The sequence below is a fragment of the Leuciscus leuciscus genome, assembly GCF_965113295.1.
Source record: "Leuciscus leuciscus genome assembly, chromosome: 14".
Lineage (NCBI taxonomy): Eukaryota > Metazoa > Chordata > Actinopteri > Cypriniformes > Leuciscidae > Leuciscus > Leuciscus leuciscus.
The window spans coordinates 26,729,288-26,745,367 of NC_138738.1; the positions used below are offsets into that span (position 1 = coordinate 26,729,288).

General features: G+C 40.6%; 1 protein-coding gene across 2 annotated transcripts in view; it reads left to right on the forward strand.

Annotated features, from left to right (window-relative positions):
• The window catches only part of gga1 (golgi-associated, gamma adaptin ear containing, ARF binding protein 1), a 41,584-nt gene extending 26,177 nt beyond the window's left edge, over window positions 1-15,407 (forward strand). For both annotated transcript variants that reach the window (XM_082136841.1, XM_082136842.1), the window contains 5 exons: window positions 2,158-2,339; window positions 2,588-2,805; window positions 4,053-4,222; window positions 4,300-4,410; window positions 14,156-15,407. In XM_082136841.1, coding sequence (XP_081992967.1) covers window positions 2,158-2,339; window positions 2,588-2,805; window positions 4,053-4,222; window positions 4,300-4,410; window positions 14,156-14,266 — 792 coding nt within the window. In that variant the 3' untranslated portion in view covers window positions 14,267-15,407. The remainder of the gene's footprint in view (window positions 1-2,157; window positions 2,340-2,587; window positions 2,806-4,052; window positions 4,223-4,299; window positions 4,411-14,155) is intronic.
• The last annotated feature ends 673 nt before the right edge of the window (window positions 15,408-16,080 follow it).

Below are 16,080 nucleotides of genomic sequence, written 5' to 3' on the forward strand. Positions count from 1 at the left end.
TCGAAGAGGTGTTATGAAACGAGGATCATGCCACTTTGGCTATATAAGGGCGCTCAATGTCTGATTTCACATAGAACTACCGGTTTTCTGTCAATACGTTAATATTCAGCCTATTATGATAATGCTGTATATAAAAATGTGCAAAGAAAGAAGCTTTTAATAAATATTTTTTTAACGTGCGTGAATAAATCCAAACACCCCGTGACAGATTTAAGTTTCACTTTCAATCCGTGACCGACAGAGGAGCGTCTTGGCGGCAAGGATTTAAATCTTTAACAATGTCTGGGATGAGAAAATCTAAAGTGTGGATGTACACCATCAGAAAGGATATTCTCCAAGGCTGGATTTAGCATCAGGAAAACCATGATCGCACTTCTGCCGGCCAACGCTAACAAGTTGGTTTTCCACAGGACATTCTAAAATGCTTAACGTGAAAAAAGCTTGATGTGGCTTAATGTACACAGTACACACTTTATTAAGAAACCATACTATGTGCAGATAAGCAGATGAACCCAGAATATGAACGCAATGCGTTTTCATATTTTAATTGAACTATTTTAGGAGATTATGTCGTTAAACGTTTTTCACGTTAAGTGTTTTAGAATGTATTTTATCCGCGCGCACAATTTGAAAAGACTCCAACAGACACAGACAGAGTGAAAGACTGGATTTGTTCTCTCGATCAGGTAGGGTACAAATGATTTCAAAACTTTTCAGCCGGTTCTAATTTGATTTTTGGATGCTGTGAACATTTTTTGCTAAAAAGACTGCCGCTCCAGTTTAGCATTTATTGTTGTTTCTGCAGTTAAAAAGACAATTCTGGCTACTATCGTTATTTGAATAATTTCTTTATTTTTATTTTATTTATTGATCTGTCAGGGTTATCTAATCTAACTATTTGTGGCTTGTGTTTTGAATATATGTTCCCCTGCACTTTAGGCATTTTGCACACATTTGCTCCTCATCTTGTGACTTATTCTGATTTATTTCGTTTTGTATTTTTATTTATTAGAAAGGTATATTCTGTTCTAATTGAATTTAGTAAATTAATTGTTTATTTTTTCGGTGCATCGTTGTTGTGCTGTAGCCTACTTAGAGCCTGCTTGCACAGGTAATTTAGCCGATTTAATTTGATTTGCATGTGAAATGTAAATCCTGTCTGCAGTGTGGCCTTTCTGGAGTTATTTATGTTATTTCTTAGTTTTATTGATCCAAAATGTTTTTATACATTTTCTTCTATATCTTTGTGTGATTTTTCTGTACATCGCGGCTTTGAAATGTTAAAGCCCCGCCCCGTACACATGATTTGACTATGAAAATCCATAGTCGGGGACACCCCTACTTTCAACACACTCAAATGTATCTAATATGATAAAACAGCGCTGTGTTACCCCACATACTCATGACTGGAAGAAGCGGAAGCAGAAGCGGCGTCTGCAGCATAATAAAAGCTCCACTGCTCTTGAGCCGTGTGTTGTGCTTGTCTTATTAGCAATCGCTCCAGCGGCCTCGTTTCCGCTCCAACAGCTTTCGTAACGTTAATAAATCTTTAATGCATCCATGAATATGATTTCTGCCTGAGTTCCGTCGTATTCTCCACCGGCTGTAGAGGTGAAGATAACAACTCCCATGATTTCGCGAAATCAAGGTGTCATCAAGATATGCCTTTGTTTGTAATAAATGACCTCTAGTGGCGAAAAGTTACATAGTGTGCCTTTAAAATGTTTTGTGCAGTGATACTGAAAGATTTTTTTTTACTTTTGCAGATTTTTTTTTTTTATTAAATTTGAATGTTTTAAAATATATATATTTAATTGTTTGCCCACAGTATTAAATTAACATCAGCAGTATGACAACAGGATGTTTTTGCCCCTTCCTACCCCTAGTATCTGTCAGTGCACTGTGAATTGGCCTTTTTTTTTTTAAATCTGTTAACAATAAGGCTGGCTGCCTGGAGAGCAAATGCGCTCTGCTGGCACTGACGTTGCAACAACATACAGAATGCAGTTTGATAAGTGCCTACCTTAAGAGTGAATAGTCAACAACCAACCACTATTTGATTATAAAAATCCCTGGTCCACTGATGACTTGGGTAAATGTTATTTACCCAATATGTTATATACCCTGCTTACCATAACACTTCAAGGTTTTGTTTAGTCATCAGATTCTGTGGACGCTCCCGTTGCACCAGTCCCTGCAGTGCTGTTGCCAGTGGCAAGTGCTACCAAGACGCCTGTAACTGTGCCTGTGACATCCACTAAATCCCTAGATGAGTTGGATCTGTTGGGTAAGACCCTGATGCAGCAGTCTCTACCCCCAGAAAATCTTCAGGTCAAATGGTAAATGTATACCCGTTTCCATTTTTCCATTAATTTGGTGAAACATATTAAAAAGGTTGGGTGAAATGTATGGGACCCCATACTTAGCTACATGTCATATCACTTTCACTTTCACTTAAAAATGGTTGCTCTTAAGGCCTTTAATGTTTGCTTGTTAATAAATGCAAAGATTATGGAAAACTCAGGCTAATTTAAAATACATCAGGCTATATCAGTGCAACAGATATACATTGAAACTTTTTCAACAGGGACAAGCTTCAGTCTCAGTCCAAACCCACACTACGAGACCTTCAGATCAAGTCTGGAAACAACTCCGCTACAACCCCTAGCCCTGTTTTGGCCTTTTCCTCTGAGCCAGGAGCTCTGCTGAATTCACAGCTCACAGCAGGCATCACTCCAGCCTCTACCCCTCAGGATGACATCTCATTGGTGAATCTGACTGTGCCCCTGGAGTCTATCAAACCTAGTAAGACTTAGGGCAGACTGTTTTAAAAGTAGTAGTTTACCTAAAAATGAGAATTGTCTCTCCTTTTTTTTTTTTATCACTCATGTCATTTCAAACCTTGTACGTAAAATCATTTTAAAGAATTTGGCTGGTTGTTCTTTTCCATGCAATTACAATCGGTTTCCTGAAGATCTTTAAAAAGCCTTAAAATTACTTAAATTTAGTTTCAGAATTTAAGACTGTAGAAAGTCTTGAGTATCTTAAATCTAATTTAAAAAACAGATATTTTGCAAACATCTTAGATTTGGTAAAGGACAGACAGGAGACAATTCACATAAATTCATATCACAGAGTTAAAGGAATAGTCTTAAAAATTTTAATTCTGTCATCATTTACTCACCCTCAAGTTGTTTCAAACCTGTACATACATTCTTCAAAATATGTCTGTACTGTACAAGAAAGAAATTCATAAAGGTTTTAAACAACATGAGGGTGAGTAAATGATAGAATTTCCATTTTTAAGTGAACTATTCCTTAGCTATTAGCAGAATATGGAGTGTAGCGACAGAAATGTTCTCCTGCCCGTTTTTTTCTCTCTAGTTAAAGCCTGCTTTACTATAAACTACAAAAAAATTAACAATTTTGAGAGTAATCAGTTCTGTAAAGTAAACCTTTAAAATTATTTGTGACTGAGTCACATGATCTGTTTATGTTAGGAACAAAATCATTATCCACCGAAAAGCATTACGTCTGCCCTAGCTCTTTGTGGTGTGTGTTCATGACAGAAGTAGAGGTGAGCGAACTGTTCTATTGTTCGCTCAATCAGCAGCTTGAAATAAAGGAGAATTATCAATTATGAATTATAAACACAAAAAAACGCTTAAATGTATTCCTTCAGCACACAAGTCATATGGACTTCTTTTATGGGTCTTTTGTGTTCTTTTTGACGCTTGAAAGCCTCAGTCCGCATAGGGACTAATTGTATGGAAAAAAGTGACTAGTACAGTTTTTAAAGATGTCTCGTGTGTTCCATGGAAGAAATAAAATTATATGGTTTGGAATTACATGAGCTTGAATAAATGTTTAACCGTCCGTAGTGTGTTGTGTAAATTGTGATGATGTTGTGGATGCTTTTTCTTTTTGTTGTTTGTTTTAAAGTGAGGATGTGTTGACCCATTTGTTTTGTTTCTGTGTTTTATTGCTGTTTAGAATATCAATTAAATTGAAGATTTATTTAAAGATTCCTTTTTCTCTGTCTGACCTCACAGGTAGCTTGTTACCCGTGACAATCTTTGATAAACTCAGCCTGCGAGTTTTGTTCCATTTTGCAAGAGACTCTCCACCAGCCCGGCCAGATGTTTTGGTGGTGATAATCTCCATGTTGTCGTCTGCCCCTGTGCCCATCACAAATGTACGATTCCAGTCTGCTGTTCCTAAGGTAACTCTATCTATACATGTGTCTCCGGTAAATCTCTAATGAATTTTGTATTAAAGCTGTATTCTATGTATGTGCAGACTATGAGAGTGAGGTTGCAGCCACCATCAGGATCAGATTTACCTGCCTTCAACCCTTTATTGCCCCCTGCCGCCATAACACAGGTCCTGCTTTTAGCCAATCCTCACAAGGTAAATAAACTGATAGAATCATGCAAAAGTTGGGCTGCAACAGTACATATATATTGGATGCAGAAATAGAACTTTCAGTATGTACAAAAAATGACACATTTTGGAGCACTAAATGGATGTTGTTAATTCCTTGGGAAGAGAGATAACATGCCCAAATAGCCAAATCTACTGGAAATAGAGAACAATTAATGCACCATCCGTTTTTCCTGTCATCCTTTGGCTAGCGTTTACATTATATGATGACACTTAAATGCTTTTAAACCATTCAAGACAAAAGAAAACACGCTGTCTGTCAATGTCGAGTTTTTTTCGCGCTTGTACGAACAATAACACACAATTATGCCAAAATGTCAGTTTTGTTGAGTGTCCTCATAGGAGCAGTCTTAAATGAGTTAAAGTCTTAAAATGAAAGTAAAGAGTTGTGAGAAATTGTGACTCGTGTGAGATTCGCATGCAGTAGCCTTCTGTCTGTCATTAATGTTAATCAAAGAACAAAGCTAACCGAGAAAATTACTCACTGCTCTTGACTAAAGAACTGCTGGGGGTGCTGACGATCACGAAGAGACAGAGAGAGTGCACATTGTAGCTACTTACATCTACTGTGTTTACGCAACGGGAATACTCGGCTTGGCATTTTTGAAATGTTTATTTGGCCGTTCAGGCGCGCAACCGAAGACAAAGACTACTATGTTGCGCTCGGAGCGCGTGCGCAGCATCCTGTCAGTAGAATTCAGTTCTCTTTCGCGGCTTATCGTGCTTTTAATATTTCTTTTCAATAGCACATCCTGCTCTTTTCTTTCTCATTCATGTTTTGTTATTAACTTTACATAATCGTCAACTTAAATCTGCGCGGATTATCAACAATACGATACATTTATAGGACATAAAGGGTCTCTGCGGCAAAAGTGAAAGTACCAGCGGCCAACGGGTGAAATGTTTCTCTTTGCACAGCAAAGCACCCGTTTCAATAAAAGGATATATTAAAGTTTATAAAGCCTACTTTTACATTTTCATTGCTGTTTTAAAATGAATTTCGCCATCACCTTAAACAAGCTGCTCTGCTTGAAGTTACAGGAGCTGTAACTGTTAGGTTACCACAGAAACGTAAGCGTTTGGTTGATTGCTGTGGTGACTCGTGACACTCGCGAACAGCACTGAACACACACGTCTTATTTTTTTTATCGTTTGTTGGTAAAGGGTGAGAGACCTTGCGAGCCACACGAGCCATAGGTTCCCAACCACTGGTGTACACACGAAAACGAACTGCCGTGAGACTGGGCTGGTCTGACAGGGTGGGGGGGGGGCGTGGCATCACGATGGTGGCTCTCCATCGTGATGTCGGTCAGCCATCACGATGGACGATGATATCGTCCATCGGCACAACCCTACTTCATTCATAAAACGATGCCATTAAACTAATATTTAAAATATAATGCTTTGTTGTTTCTACATTAATTTGGAGATTAACTGTGAAATTATTACATTATAAAATATATTAAAAAATATACAAATTTAAGTGTTTTTAATGTGATTATTCTAGTTATTTTTTTAATCGATTGACAGAACTTATTTTAATAATAATAAATATAATATAAAACACAAATTATAATATATATATATATATAAATATATATCATTTCGTTTAATTTAAAAACTCTATATTTTAATATGTTTTAATCAAGTAATGATTATTAATAAATAAAAAAAGTACAAACTGGAACCAGTGAAGTAAACGTTAAAGCAGAAATAAGAAAGCTGCAAACTGCTTCTCTAATTCAAACTCACTAGCTCCCGCTCTCTCGCGTGCTGTTGGATTTTGGGAAACAGTGCCTCAGCGAGTGTACATCAGATGTACTCCAGAAATCAGAGTGCATTGTGGGTACAAACCAGTGAACGAATGTAGGGAATGTAGTTGTTCACTCAGTATTCGGACGCCTCTACAAAATGGCCGACACCCGATATAGTGCACTATATGGTGGATAGGGAACGGTTTCAGACACAGCAACAGAACGCTTGCTGTTTTATGAACTGCTTTAAGCCCCATTCTCAAGTTCCCATTGCTGTCGCTCTAATGTTATAACTGCACGTCTGGCCATATCTATAGAAAATACAATCACAAGTGATATATAAAACTAAGATATCATTCTAATTTGTCTAGGCTCAAAAGAATAAAAAATAACATTATTCTGTTGGAGAGTGTTGTTATATTAACCACAGCAGTGCTTAGTGTATTAAATCATTAACTAGATTAACAATCGATCTGTCAACAAATTAAAGTCACTCGTACTGTCAAAAATTACTAAAACGTCATTCGAATTTAACAAATAATCAGTTTTCTTGTCCCTAATAATCAACAGGGGAAACTGTAATATGAATGCTCCAGTGAAAGGAATGGGATCATGTCGCTTTGTCGCAGTGTGAATGGGGCTTTAGCCGCTCTCACGACCGGCGTGGACAACATATCTCAAATGGAGCACAATTTTTCAGCTTTCCAGCTTGGAATAAAACACAATGGTGAAATTGAAACTATAAGTTAATGAAAATAAGCAAACAAAATGGGGGTTTATAGTTTGTATTTTTAAAGATATATTACAGATTAATAATTTCTGAACCACTTGAATTTATATTTGCTACACCATAAATAATATATGATAATACGTCTGTAAATGTTACTTGTGGTATCTCGTTGAGATCACTCTCAGTGTTCGTACAGTAGTGCTCCTTTGCTTCATTGTTCAGCTTCTCTCGATAAATAAACTTGTACTTGTTCCATTTAAGTCTAGTAAAACTTATTTGTATAGCATTTTCACAATACAAATCATTTCAGGAATGCATTACAGAGGGCCATACTGTTACGTTAACTCCTAAAGCTTTAACATTATGAAATTAGGGCGATATGATGTTAAATGTCGATTAAATAAATGATCCACTGGCTGAGATTAAGCTATATTGAATTCATTATTTTATCTACCATCACTTTAAGAGAGCATGACATTTGTTTTCATTGTACGCTCCTTTGTTGTCCAAAAATATGGTGACCACTACCTAGAATGCAATGACGTAAATTCCCATTCTCTGTATAGTAAGATCAGTAAACCACCCATAGGCGGAAATCGCGGGGGGGTCGGGGGGGTCAGGACCCCCCCTATCTGAGGGTTGTCCCCTCCTAAAAATAGAATTAAAGTATGTGTATTGTAAATAATATAATGATATATACTTAAAATAATTGTTTAAGTAGTAAAATAATAAAAATGCAAACGGGGCAACAACAAAAAAAAAACCAGTGGGAGAGAACAAGTTTTTCTGTTGTGGAACTCCAGTAAGTCAAGGCTATTTTATTCACTCTAAACCTTGGATGAAGTGATTATTTTCTCTTTAATACAGATTATGCTGCGTCATTAATAAATCATGACAAATTTTTTTATGATAACCAATGTAACGTTAGTCCGCCTCGCTATGTTGGCGATTATAACCTTGTTTTATACAGTCTGTGCGTTTACCTACTAGATTGTTTAAAACTGTTCCCTCACACACACACACCCATAAAGTGTACGCATAGGCTACACTATGTGTAGTCTTGTAGATTACACAAGGGTGCGCATTTACATTTTCACACTTTCACTGTGTGATTTAGTCCGTTTATATCGTTTAATATAGTTAATCTAATATAATATCACACAAAGAGTGCAGTTTTTCTCCAGATATTAACATGATAATAAATGTGATTTAATAAATTGATAATTGAAAAGTTTGCTTTTAGACACCATATTGCCTGTTTTAACGAAAATAGTTCAAAACTAAGCCAAAGCACTGTATTTGCGTCTCTGAGAAACACACAAGGTATTTCCTTACTGAATTATTAATCAGCGTTTTGAACGAATCAGTTGAATCTCAATGACTCACTCATTAACAATGAATTGCTGCCACCTACTGGCGGTTTTAATTTCACATTTAAAGTATCTTTTCATGTTTTAAATCATTTTATATATCAATATTCAACGTTCTCTTACGAGAGGTCTCTCGTACTGCGTAAGATATCTTACGCTAGGGGAAAATCCTTTTTCCGCGAGATATTGAAGCCAAAAATTATCCTTAATTTTGTAATAATGCAAAACGCGTTGCGGCAGCATGCAGACATAGGCGAGGCAGCTCGCGCGCCTATTGGCTGCTCTGCGGCAACTGCAGCAGCCTATCGAGCGAGGCCTGGCGTGACGCCAGACCCAATCAGGGCACTTCGCGCCCGCTGCGTCACGTCCCGCCGAAATGGCCGTGGTCTAGGCCTATAAATACCGCTCGCAGGCAGCTATTATCTGATTTTTCATCCTTCAAGCGAAGCACTCAGCTGGAGCTGGAGAAGAAGCCGCGCCGTCTGAGAGAGAGCACCTTCAGCGGGACGAGTCACTGAAGTCGCTGGCCGCGCCGCCTTCCTGCCTTCCTGCTGCGCTTTCCGGCGCTTATATCCTTTCTGATTACACTGTACTCTATTTGTGTGTGTGTGTCGCCGCCGCGACACACATTCTAAAAGAGCTAGCGTCTTTTTAAAGATGCCTTCCTGCGGCTCGTGCAGAGCCACACTCAGCGACGGGGACCGCCACGTGGTTTGCGTTTCCTGCCTGGGTGAGGAACATGCAGTTATCGCGCTCGCTGACGGCGGCTGCCCTCACTGCGAGCTGATGGCAATGGCGACTCTGAGGACTCGCCTAGCCTTCTTCATCGAGACTGCTCCCCCGCCCGCCGCGACGTCGCGCCGTAAAAAGCGCCGTGCCCAGCGGGCCCCGGAACCCTCCCTCAGCCGCCAAAGCTCGCCGGTTCGCCCGCTTGCTTCCCCGGCTTCGTCAGCCTCGCTTCCTGACGGACAGCGGCCGCCGTCTGCCGCCGCTTCCGTTGACATCGTGGATGAGGAAGCCCTGCTGGGAGAGGATGATTCCTGCTCTATCCTGGCGTCAGGCAGTGAGGATTGGGCGGGCTCTGAGGACCCCACGCCCCCTGCCCGCACGTCGTCAGGCAAGAGAGCGTCCATCGAGACGGAGCTCATGCGAGTACTCGCACAGGCCGCGGCGAGCCTCGGCCTCGAGTGGTCTTCGCCTGAGCAGCCCGCTCACAACCGGCTGGATGGATTTTTCCTGCCTGGGGAGCGTGCTTCGCCTGCGTCCAGACCGGCGCCTTTTCTTCCTGAGTTATACGAAGAAGTCGCCAAGTCCTGGAACGTCAGGCAGTGAGGCACTATTCGGCTAGAGTGCGTCCTGCTATTTCTTTGGCATTCTCCGCTGTTGACGATGCCAAGAACAAAGGATACCTTTCGCTGCCGCCGGTCGAAGAGGCGATAGCGGCCCACTTATGCCCGCCCTCCGCTGGACGGCGTGCTAAGCCGGCCCTACCCTCTAAAGCTTGCCGCACGACGTCAAGCCTGCTCCGCCGCGCTTTCTCCGCCGCCGGGCAAGCTGCGTCAGCGCTGCACACCATGGCAACGCTTCAGATCTTCCAGGCCGATCTCCTCCGTAAGCTGGATGAGGAAGGACCTGACGCGATCTGCGTGCCGGACTTAAGGAGTGCCACGGACCTCGCTCTCCGTGCTACTAAGTCTGCAGCGCAAGCCATTGGACGGAATATGGCCTCTCTCACCGTGACTGAGAGACATCTTTGGCTGACACTCTCGGAAATGGCCGAGTCTGAGCGCACCGCGTTCCTCGACGCCCCGCTTTCCGCCACAGGCCTCTTTGGATCCTCCGTCAAGGATTTCGCGGAGAGATTCGCAGAGGTACAAAAAGCGTCACAGGCTATGAAGCACTTCCTCCCGAAGCGCTCCAGCTCTGCAGCAGGCCGTGCGAAACCGTCTGCTCAGAGCTCACAGCCACAGCCACCGTCCACTGCCTCCACTTCACAGCGCCGCCAGGCCCGAAGCGCGAGACCGCGCTCCCGCTCATCCGGTCGCCGCCCCGCCGTGCGTGGCCCGCGACCTAGGATTACGGTGAAGCCCGAGGCCCCGAAGTCGTCCTAGCACAGCTAGGAAAACGACGGTGTTTAAGTCCCGCTGCGGCCAGACTCACACCAAAGCTATTCGCTCGTCCAGTTCCAGCAAATGTGACTGTTCCAGTGTTTTCTGCAGCCAACAAGTCGGTTCTGTCACCCGCTTGCCTGCACACAAATGCCGTTTTCGCGGCTACCCAGATAAATCCCCAAAAGAGTGTATTTTCTGGTGTCCCGGCCACGGCCGAAAGGTCCCATACGGGGACTGAGGGAGGTCTGGGAGGATTCAGTCTCTTTCGCCTTTGGGTCTTTGGTGTCAGATTTAGTCATCCGCTTCCTTAGATGGGCTAAGAGACTGAATCCTCCCAGACCTCCCTCAGTCCCCGTATGGGACCTTTCTACGGTTCTGGAAGCCATGAAAGGTGCGCCATTTGAGCCTTTACAGTCAATCGATTTGAAACACCTGTCTTTCAAGACGGTGTTTTTGCTGGCTCTCGCTTCAGTGAAGCGCATAGGGGATCTACACGCGCTCTCTGTGAGCGCGGCGTGCATGGAGTTTGGGCCTAATGACTCAAAAGTTATACTCAAACCTAAGCACGGTTATGTTCCAAAATCCCTCAACACACCGTTTAGGGCGCAGGTTATCTCCCTGTCAGCCCTACCGGTCCCTGATGAGGAAAGAGACGCGAGCCTCCTTTGCCCAGTCAGGGCATTACGAGCTTATGTGTCTCGCTCGTCTGGTTTCAGACAGACGGAGCAGCTCTTTGTTTCGTTTAGCGGACGTTCTAAGGGACTAGCCGCGTCGAAACAGAGCCTATCCAGATGGATAGTTGATGCTATAGCGCTGGCATACGCCTCCAAGGGCATGCAGTGCCCGTTGGGTGTCAGAGCGCACTCCACGAGAGGCATGGCCTCTTCGTGGGCCTGGTCAAGTGGGATTGCCTTGCAAGATATTTGTATGGCGGCAGGCTGGGCCTCCCCGTCTACATTTATAAGGTTTTATAACCTAGAGGTTCCCGCCCTGCAGGCCAGGCTGCTGTCGGTCTAAGTTTACCAGTATTATCTGACCTGATGCGATCAGCTCAGAATGCTGCGTCTACTGAGCACAGCTCAATGTTCGACAGTAAAAAGTAACAGCACGAGATGTGCCTGGGCAAACTGTGTAAGACCCACATTCCCCCATCAGTTCAGGCCGCACCCCGCCCTGTCTGTATGATGAAATTCGCGTCTCAGCGACGCTGCCATATGTGGAAGAGTGTGGCTTCGCCCCTCCCTCTTCCCGGACTCCCTGTGAGTTCCCTGAGTGATTGTGCACTATATGTACCCCGGGCTTTCGCCTTTGGGTCTTTGGTGTCAGATCTCAGCATGCACGGCGTTTTGCATTGGGTCCCCTAGCGTAAGATATCTTACGCAGTACGAGAGACCTCTCGTAAGAGAACGTACTCTGTTACTAACGTAACCTCGGTTCTCTCTAGAAGAGGGAACGAGTACTGCGTATCTTGCCGTGCATGCACACGCTCTGGTTGCTTCGATGATGAAAAACCAGATAAAAGCTGCCTGCGAGCGGTATTTATAGGCCTAGACCACGCCCATTTCGGCGGGACGTGACGCAGCGGGCGCGAAGTGCCCTGATTGGGTCTGGCGTCACGCCAGGCCTCGCTCGATAGGCTGCTGCAGTTGCCGCAGAGCAGCCAATAGGCGCGCGAGCTGCCTCGCCTATGTCTGCATGCTGCCGCAACGCGTTTTGCATTATTACAAAATTAAGGATAATTTTTGGCTTCAATATCTCGCGGAAAAAGGATTTTCCCCTAGCGTAAGATATCTTACGCAGTACGAGAGACCTCTTCTAGAGAGAACCGAGGTTACGTTAGTAACCGAGTACGTTTTATGTTTTAAACAAAACATTTTTTATGTCTGTGTAAAATCTAAATGCCATTTCAAATGCAGCTTTTGTGTTTCCTCTCCATTGCAAAGATTTTGTTGATACTTATTTAATTTGATTGGTAACAGCCCTATTGTGTCTTATTATTATAATTAAATTTAATTGAATGTATGAAATTGACACAAAAGATGATGCATGCATATATTTAGGTTTAAAAAATACATTTATAAAGGTAAAAATGCCAATGAAGGTAAAAATCTATTGAAACTTATTGGAAAAAAAATTTCTGTCACTGCTGTGAACTGACCGCCACACAGAATATGAAGAATATCAAAAACTTAAGGAGTCAGCAGTCCTAAACATGCCAAGTTACCAGCACAATAACACACTCAGCAAAATATTGTCTAATTATCGTTATCGATAAAATCCCTGAAAATATAGAGATCATTTTTTGTCAATTTCGCACACCAATGAAGAATATTTTGGTCAATTTAGTCAGCTTTTGCAATGAACCAGAGAGAAACTTTGAGAAGAAGGATAATGGCACGGTCTCCATGCTAGCTACACTAATAATAGTAGTAAGGCTTTCCTCTGTGTACACATATCCATAGAAAGTAAAATTTTGCCTGTATTATTGGTGTCCCCTTCAAAAATTGCTCTTTAGGAATATTATGTTTATTGTCCCCCCCAACATTTAGATGAAATTTATGCCCCTGAAACCACCAACAACTTTATGAAAAAACAAGCCCAAAGTCATAATAAGTGAACATGGCAACACTGTGGATGGATAGGTGATGTCATCAAACTAATTTCACATCACAGTTGCCACACGTAATTTCCATGTACACATACCCACAACAAAATGAGGACAAAAATCTAAATCATTTACATTTTATTTAAACTAAATTTTTTTTTATAAAATGTATTTAAACCTGAGATTTGGCCATGAAAAGAAGACTTGTAGCTGTGCCACCGTTTGTAACATGAATAATAATTTCAAGACAGATTCTTTGTTCTCTCTGCTGTACCAAACTGTGACCTCATTATTGAGGTATGTACTGAAATATGAATTGTGTACTGTTGCAGCCCTATGCAATAGTAATTAAAAAAATATATACACTACCCATCAAAAGTTTTGAATAATTAAGATTTTAAATGTTTTGAAAGAAGTGTCTTATACCCACCAAGGCTGCATTTATTTGATCAAAAATACAGTAAAAACAGTCATGTGAAATATTACTATTTAAATTGAACTGTTTTGTATTTATATATATTTTAAAAAGTAATTTATTCCTGTGATGCGAAATCTGAATTTTTCAATATAGGTCTTTGGAACTTACTATTCATCAAATCATCTTAAAAAAAAAAAAAATGTTATGTATCGGTTTCCTCAAAAATATTAACCAGCTTTCAACATTGATTTTGACTGAAAATAATGGCTGCTGAAAATCCAGCTTTAAAATCGAAAATTTCACAATATTACCGTTTTATTGTATTTTTGATCAAATAAATGCAGCCTTGGTAAGAATCAGACTGTTAAAAAATCTTTATTCCAACGTTTATACCGGTGGTGATGTGAACATAATTTGTCATAAGCTTTCCTGTAGCTCAGTGGTAAGAGCATTGCGTTAACAACGCAAGGTTGTGGGTTCGATCCCACGGGATTGCACATACCCATGTATAAATGTATAGGATAATGCAATGGAAGTCGCTTTGGATAAAAGCGTTTGCCAAAATGCATAAATGTAAATGTGTCAGTAAAGCTCACTAACTGTGCTGGTTTATGGCTTATGTCAGATGTGTGTGACCAACTTTGCTGCTGATTTGTAGATATTTTCTGATTACATGGCATTCCTTCATGTTCTAACCTATACCGTTTTTTTTTTCCTTTTGAAGGAGAAGGTGCGGTTGAGATACAAACTGACATTTGATTTAGGAGAAGAATCCCACGATGAGAGCGGAGATGTAGAGCAGTTCCCTCCACCAGAGTCCTGGGGAAACCTTTAAAGAAACAGACTGATTTCCTGCTAGTGGCTCCTCTGCTTCCTGGTGGCAGTTCATATCCAGACCATATCTCTCTCCTCTCCTTAATGTCCGGATGAGTGCTGAGAGGAGGCCTTTATAAATGAACTTGTTTTTTTTATTTCTTATTCCAGTTGTTCTAACTTTTTTTCTTTCTTTCTTGTTGTTGTTTTCGGCCCTTTTTGTATGAAGCTTTAAATGTTTGAAAGTAAGAGAGTTGAGTTTTGTGGTCATTTCTGACATTATTTCCACGTGTGAATTGAGATGCTGGAGTCTCAGTCAGCTGTAATGACAGAGCAGGTGAAATTTCGCTACTAATTGTTTCATTTTCATGGTGTTGATTTAATAGGTTTCCTGCGCTTGCACAGTTTTTATCATATTTCAGTTTTTTGTGTGTTCGATTGTATTGTCAGGCTGCATGTGGTTTTACTGGTAACACACCAAACTTGAATCAGTTTCTTAGCAAGAAATACTAAAACTAACTGATCTATATTACAAATCAAACAGCCCTTCATTCATTGTGATTTTTGCATCTAATTAATCATGATTGTCCTCAATCCTAAAATTGCCCTTTTTCTGTAAACTGTACTGCTCGAACTTCACGCTGATGTCTTGTTTATATTTACCGTACGTGCCTAATCAGATTTTCTTTTTCATGTTAATGTGAATATAGTCATTTTGTTTGATGCTTGTTTTTAATTGGTAGAATAACATCGGGTCGACACTTTTGTTTTTTTGAATCCTTGACGGTTCCACAGTTAGTCTGTTTTTTTTTTTTATGCAGTACAGTTTAATGAATACTATTTTACCTTTGCCATGCTTGTATGAGATAAATGAAGTTATCAGAAGAATTCTGTACTCAGATGATGTTAACAGAAATAATTGGTTGAATCAGAACACTGCGTCAGTTCTCAAACTATTGTAGTTTGTGTCTCCCTACAGTTAAGGGTCTGTGATGAAGCCAGCTGCATTCCAGATTATGTCCTTCCAACCTGAAAAAAGTGTAAATATTGGTATTGCTATTATGTACATTTGCCAAAAACGTATACAGAGACTAAACATATGGAGAAGTGAATGTAGTGCAAATATGTATTTAAGGGAAATAAAGTTATTCTTTTTCTCTGGGGTTTAAAATGCATGTTTTCAATAAAATTTTTTTTTATTATTAATCTTTGATCAAAGGTTGAACAAGGTATATAATAATCACACAAAAAAAATGTATAAGAGCGATCTGTATTTAACTCTTTATTAAAATCTGTAAAACAAAGTAATTATATAAAAAAAATGGAAGCTTTCCAAGTGGAGAGCTGTTTGTAATGTGTGATCATACAAAATAGTAATGCAATAATGCAAACAAACAGTCTTGAATGTTTGCATTGGGTATAAGTAAGGTTAAGTCGTGTAGTAATTGGTTAGTGCTATAAGGTAAGATGCAACGTGGTTAGCTTTTAAAATGGAAGTCACGTTAAAAAAGGGTTCGTTTCTAGGGTTTCTAAACATTTTCCATTTAAAAATTCCAAACTTTTAAAGACCTTCCAAATGATTTTCAGGCCATATTTAACATAAATGGTCCACACAGCATTATTTTTGTTAAATAGTACAGTCATCTGTAACTATTTTTATTTTCTGGTTTTCACTGGTTTTCTCAAAGTGATAACATGCGCTTGCATGATGAGAAGAAACCTAAAAATCTTATAACCTGCATATATTCACCTCTGACACATGACTTTGGTCCATGTAAATGTGGTTTGATGTTGCATGATCACCAAACAGAAAAGTTGTCCGATTTAGATTGTTTA